The following is a 6000-nucleotide window of genomic DNA, read 5'->3' on the forward strand; positions in this document are numbered from 1 at the left end:
TAATTAGTGGCTTTGATTTTCTTAGTTGACAAGAATCCATGGGTATGCAAGATCACTTTCAAAAAATTAGAGCCAATCATAAATTCAATGAGTTACTCATAGCCAAATTATTCCAAAAGTAAAATGATTAAAATCCTTTCAAATATTTACAGCCAAACAATTACATTTAATGAGAAATGTGAGATTTTTTTATATGTTTACCATGATATGAGGTAGAGGGCATAGGGCCTAATAAAGTCTTTAAATAGTTCTGAATAACACGAAGATTTAAGCAAAGGTGAACCCACATATCCTGAGTTCAAACACCGACTACTCAAATTCAGGCATGTCTTTCCCACTCCCGAGAACTTTGCGCTGGATGGAGCTCCTGGACATCACAGTCCTGGCCCCCATGCTATCTTGTTTTCCTGGGACCCGACCCTGGAATTCAATCTGAACCACAGTGTGTACCTTTATCCTGTTTGCATTCTGATCTGTCAATGACTCATTTTCTTCCTCTGTCCCTCAGCAGCCATTTTCCTACAGGTCTTCATGCCCATAAACTCCTGCGTGTCCTGCCCTTAGTTCCTGTATAACCCTGACCATCACAGAACTGCCTTGGCCATCCCAAACCTTAGAACCCACCTATCTCAGGGCTCCCCTTCTACTTCTGGCTTTTGAATGGCAACGAGAAGCTGGTGCTGCGAGACCTTCTCTGGCTTATTAGGAGACTTTCTCCCAGAACCTGACATTTACCATTGACTAGAAAGAGCACCACTGGTGGACACGTTTCACCCTGGTTGGATGATAAACAGTCTATTCTGACCACAACTTATTACCAGCCTATACTGCGAGAATGCTACCCATGTGCTTATTATGGGAGCAGAAGCTTTCAAAGAGATCACCTGGTTTTTCGTTGTTTGTTTTTTATATGTTCTCCAGCTTTCAGTCAGGGTAATTACACGCATGCGCAGCTATCACTTGCCTGACGCCTCATGGCCTACCACAGAAGGATTATTTGGCAAAGCAGCTCCTTGCTGAATTAACAAGTTATCAGTCCTAGTTCTGCCCTGATGGGCTGTTAGCAAGGATAAGACCCTCCGTGTCTCTGATCAGCTTCCTGATGAGCAAAGCCAGAGTGAAATTACTAGTCCCCTTCCCACAGTCACAGAATGGCAAAAGAGGAAAATGAAATCACATCTACTGTGCTGTGCCCCTCAGAGAGAAGGGCCCAGGCGGGGGTCTCAGTTACTATGGACAGGTAGCTTTGGCCTGCCCCCGACATCTCAGTGACCGTAGAAGCAGAATCCTCGGCACCTGGGAAGTATAACCCCTCTTCCCACAGCCCTACCACATGTGGGTGATCAAGCCAGGCTGTGCAGCTTCCTTCAGATGTGGTGACGGAGCAGAAGGTCCTGAAGACGTGCAGCTGACAGGCTGACCCTAGTGACGGCAGCCAAACATAACCATCTGCACTCCCTAAGGTGGCCACAGTTGAGTACCTGCACAACTGTGGTTGACTAGTGGATCCTGAACTATGCAAGCAGTGAGAGGAGGTCAGGGATGTGAGGGGGAGATGAATACGGGTCACTCAGAGAGTGACGCAGAGAAGCCGCTCCACAGTCAGACAGACTCTCAGGAACTTGCTCTTATCAGATCAAACACAGACCACAGGAGCAGCCAGCTCGTCAGTGGCAGGGCTCTGCTAGCCAGCCCCACCCTGCCTTGCCCTTGGCCGGAAGTGGAGCTGGGGCCCCTCTGGCAGAGCAGCAGCAGAACAAGGTCTCGGAGCTCTGGTGCAGCTCTGCTCTAGTGTCCAGGGTGACCCTGCCGATAAGGTGACATCAAGAGCCGGGGAAGAAGCAGCTATCTATAAACAATGATCAGAAGGGCTCTAAGTCAGAGTCTCTGGACCAGTCAGGGGTTCAATGAGCCCTGAGATTACAGGAAAAATCATGGCATGTACACACATTACATACTTTTCCTGGAAAATAAATCCGCACTTTTCATCAGGCTCTCCAAATGATTCATGACCCACCCAAAAAGTTAGAAATCTGGGTCCTGAGATGAAAGATTCATTTGATGTAAACCCTGAGACGAAATGATCTGCTGAGATAGACTCCTGATGGTTAACTGAGGGCCCAAATTTTGTAAATAATGAGAGCCTAGCGGCCATCTACTGATAGGGGCTTCTCGTGTACTCTGTACACCAGGAGGAACCTCAGACTGAACTCTTGGCTTCCTGAATTATGCCCTGCTCCATTACACCTTCTGAGTCAACCATTATAAGGGAGTTCCAGGTTTTGTCTTTCAACCAATGGACTGAGACCTTCATGATCCAATCAAACACAATTATATCCTCATTTACAGTTAAACCAACATATCAGAACTGCTCCATAACAACCAACCAAGGCGCGTAATGCTGATGAATCAGGATTACCTGATTTGCACCAACCAGAATTGCGCCAATTTGGATACCTCATTTACATAAAATGGACATAATTGGGAACCTGAGCGGGCACTTTCTCTATAAAAGGCAGTACACTTCTGGTTTCTGCCAGAGGCTGCATTCCCTGGTTTGCAAACTGTTCGTGTGAATGAAATCTCTCCATTTTCTAATATTCTTTGGGGAATTTTTGTTGACAGGCAGCACTGTTCCAGGAAGGTCTTCCTTAGAGCTAAGGAGGGTAAGGCTCTGACACAAAAGGACACAGCTGGGGGTGGGGCGGTGGGCTGGCTATACAAAAGAGAAAGGCCATCGGGCAAAGTGGGAAGGTGGGTGATGTCAAAGGCCAACATCAATTATTTTTCTAGTTTGCCTAAGAACTAGTTCTGCGGCCACTGATGTCCTGGATGACATCAAGCAAAGAACTTTCATCTCTGTCCTCTCTGAAGGACCCCATCTTCCCAACACTAGCCCTCATGAAAGAGTGATGGAAGAGCACCTCAGAACAGTGGCCACACAAACACCACAAGCCAGGCTGACACTGTGGTGAAATGCTTTACTCTGGGCAGGAATAGCTAGGGGTTAACAAGAAATAACCTGGAATGCTGAATTTGATACTGGTACCGCAGCTAAATGTTTTTCTGGGAAAACCCCTACTTTCTGGCATTGGGTCAGGCAGGAGTTAAAGGCCCTCAGCTCTGTGTAACCTGACCCATGGCAGCTGTGGGTTTTGCAAAAGGCCCATCCAGGCCTGCCTCTCCCATGAAAGGCTAAAAGGCAGGTCCATCCTTTCTGAAAGAGGCTGCCTCCAAAGCTGAGAATTCTAAAAATCCCATCTGAGCTGCATTTATTATAAATCATGATTCAGCAGGAGATTGTAGTCACTCTTCTCCATTAAAAAAAAAAAAAACTTCCCAAACCCTCTCAAACAGAAGAGGGTTTGGGGTTTCATTAATACCAAGGCTCTCTGCTTCCCACCCCACCCCGTAGGTCCCCTGATTCTCTTTCTCTGAATCTCCTGGAGAAATGACCTAATGAGCTCACAGCAAGTCTGGACAAGAGAGAGGAGGGCCTAGGCCTCTGGCCCACCTGATCCCAGAGGCAGTCACATTTCTTAACCACAAGGCGTGCACAAAGCTGCGCTTTCAAAGGCCCTTCCCTCTTCTCTCTAATGAGCTCAGACACTGCCCTGTATGTCTGCCTCTGCACCCAGCTGTGTCTGCCAGACTCTCCGGTAGCCTCTGCTGCTGCCTTCACCTCCAGTGGCCCCTTGACCAGCTGAGATGGAGGCCTGAACCCAAGGACTCACAAAGCTTGTTACAAGGAAGGAGCCAGGAGCTGCTCAGAGTAGGGTCCCCTCCACCCTGTCTCAACCCAGAGGGATGGAGGAGCTGGACAAAGAAGCAGAGGTCCCCAAGAGGCCTAAAGTGAGGAGTGCACGGGGAGAGCAGAACTTCCGGAACCTTAGTGCTGGCTGAGTGCCACCTGGCTCTCCTAACTGGACAAAGAGTTCCTCTTTCTGGGGAGGCTCTAAATTCCCTGGCCTTTTTTATCACTGCTGCATCATGGGTCAGCCCTGGAGCCTGCTCTAGGGAGGGGCTGCTAAAAAAAGCTAAATTCAGCAGCTACGTGTGGGCATCATCCACCATCCCCAGCCCTCACCCCCAGGTCTCAGCACCAAAGAGGAGCTGTTTTCACCCCATCTGAACAAACTAGACCGGGGGTGGTCTGTCAGCCTGCCTGCCAGAGCCTCCAGCAGTTATCTGGCTGCTGAATGGTTTCCTGGTACATCTGAGTATCTTCTCAGGACATTCGTAGCCTTCCCTCGGCAGTAATTCTGTCCAAGTGATTGATAAAATTCCAGTACGGCCCCAACTCTTTCTGAGCGGCTTCTGTTTAATTACACCCTTTGGAAGAATTCTTTACAGTCACTGGGGTTTTTTGGTTGTTGTTTTTGTGTTCTTCCTTGTCCCAATTACAAAAAAGGTCATGTCCCACTCCTACCCCCACCACCTATACCTCCTTTGCTAGAGGCTCAGAGCATCTCTGATTGATGTGTGTCCTGGGAGTAAGAGGCTGCAGGCCTGCTCTCCGAAAGCCTGCTGACCACACTCCACCCACTCCTGGTCAGCAGGAGAACTTCCAGAGGCAGCTGTGAGGAAGAGGGAGCATTTTACTGCCTATGCAATATCTCCAAAGGATTTGACACTTCCTCTTGTTTAGATACTAAACCTACTTACAGAATATGAATTCCCAGAGCTCCAGGCCAACATTACCTTCGAGATGTAGGTCAGCTGCAAAGATCCGACAGCTCCTGCCCCAATTGCCAGATTCTGAAAGAAATATGTATTTCATTTTAAGAAGGATACTATGTGAGGCTGTGGAAAGAGCACTAAGAAACACGAGGCCATGATTCTAGTCCTGTTTATGCCACTTACTGGCTTTGCAACCTTGAGCAAGTCACTTACCCATTCTTTAGCTCACTTTCCTCCCCTGTAAAACAGTGGTAATTCTTGCCATGATATGTGTGCATTAATGTTACCCGTGGCCTTATTTATTATAGAGGAATCCTAGTACAGTGGTTAGACGTGTGGGCTCCACCATTTGACTGTGAACAAGTCCCTTAACCTCTAAGCTTCAGTTTTCCCTTCTGATAACAGTACCGGCCTCACAAGGCAGTTGTAAGGATGAGTTAATACATTTAAGAGCACTTGGAACAGTCCCTGGAACACAGATGACTCTCAACAAGTGTTAGCTATTACTTTTTTCTGTCCTGACTGCTCTGATTGCCTTGTTGGGTTGGCCCTATTTGATGCCAACTCAAATTCTTTTCGTAATCAATAGGGTACAGATTCACACAGTACAGAAATAAAAAATACAGCTTGTCAGTCTATTTCACAGGACCGTTATGAGTACCAAATGAAATCATGTCCATATACTATAACACATGAAGTAAATGTACTATTAAAACAGCAAGAAACTCACAGGCACCTTCTGTGGCCATATGTACCTTGGCACAATCTCTTTGGCTTTCTAATTTCTCCATTGTCAGAAATGAAGCAATGACACAGGGATGGTAGTGTACCAAAGAAATGGCAAGAAATCACAGCTGTGCAGTTTCTAATTTCTTACTTGGAAAATCCATTCCCTGTGAACCTGAGGACCTGTCCATAGCTCCTGGTGGCCTCTTAAACTATTTCCATAAGCTTAAAGAGTAACCTTGAGCCCCCATTACCTGGGGTCATCTCAAAGCAATAAAGAGGTGAATCTCGGATAATGGGGATTTAGTAAATCTCCTAAAGGGTTAAGAGTAAAATGACCTGTCATTCAGGGAGACTGCCCTTAAGAAGTATTTTAGATGGAAAGGAAGAGTCATTCTAGGACCAGTTATCTAAATTAACATACATCATTTGAAGCAAATGCAATGTGTGAAACGTCCGATTCATAAGAAAATGGATGGAATAATACCATGCTAGGAGGATTCTCAGAACCTTACGATTTTAGAGTGAGAGAGCTAGAAAGGGCATCTCCTTACTTTTGCAAATGAGGCTGTGAGTCCAAAAGCTGCCTTTGAG

The 6000-nt window shown here is 46.7% G+C and overlaps 1 protein-coding gene across 5 annotated transcripts in view; it reads right to left on the reverse strand.

Moving 5' to 3' along the window:
• The window catches only part of PLEKHA2 (pleckstrin homology domain containing A2), a 70855-nt gene that overhangs the window by 26801 nt on the left and 38054 nt on the right, over positions 1-6000 (reverse strand). For all 5 annotated transcript variants that reach the window (XM_019626833.1, XM_019626834.1, XM_019626835.1 and 2 more), the window contains one exon: positions 4702-4758. In XM_019626833.1, coding sequence (XP_019482378.1) covers positions 4702-4758 — 57 coding nt within the window. The remainder of the gene's footprint in view (positions 1-4701; positions 4759-6000) is intronic.

The sequence above is a fragment of the Hipposideros armiger genome, unplaced genomic scaffold (assembly GCF_001890085.2).
Source record: "Hipposideros armiger isolate ML-2016 unplaced genomic scaffold, ASM189008v1 scaffold_690, whole genome shotgun sequence".
NCBI lineage: Eukaryota > Metazoa > Chordata > Mammalia > Chiroptera > Hipposideridae > Hipposideros > Hipposideros armiger.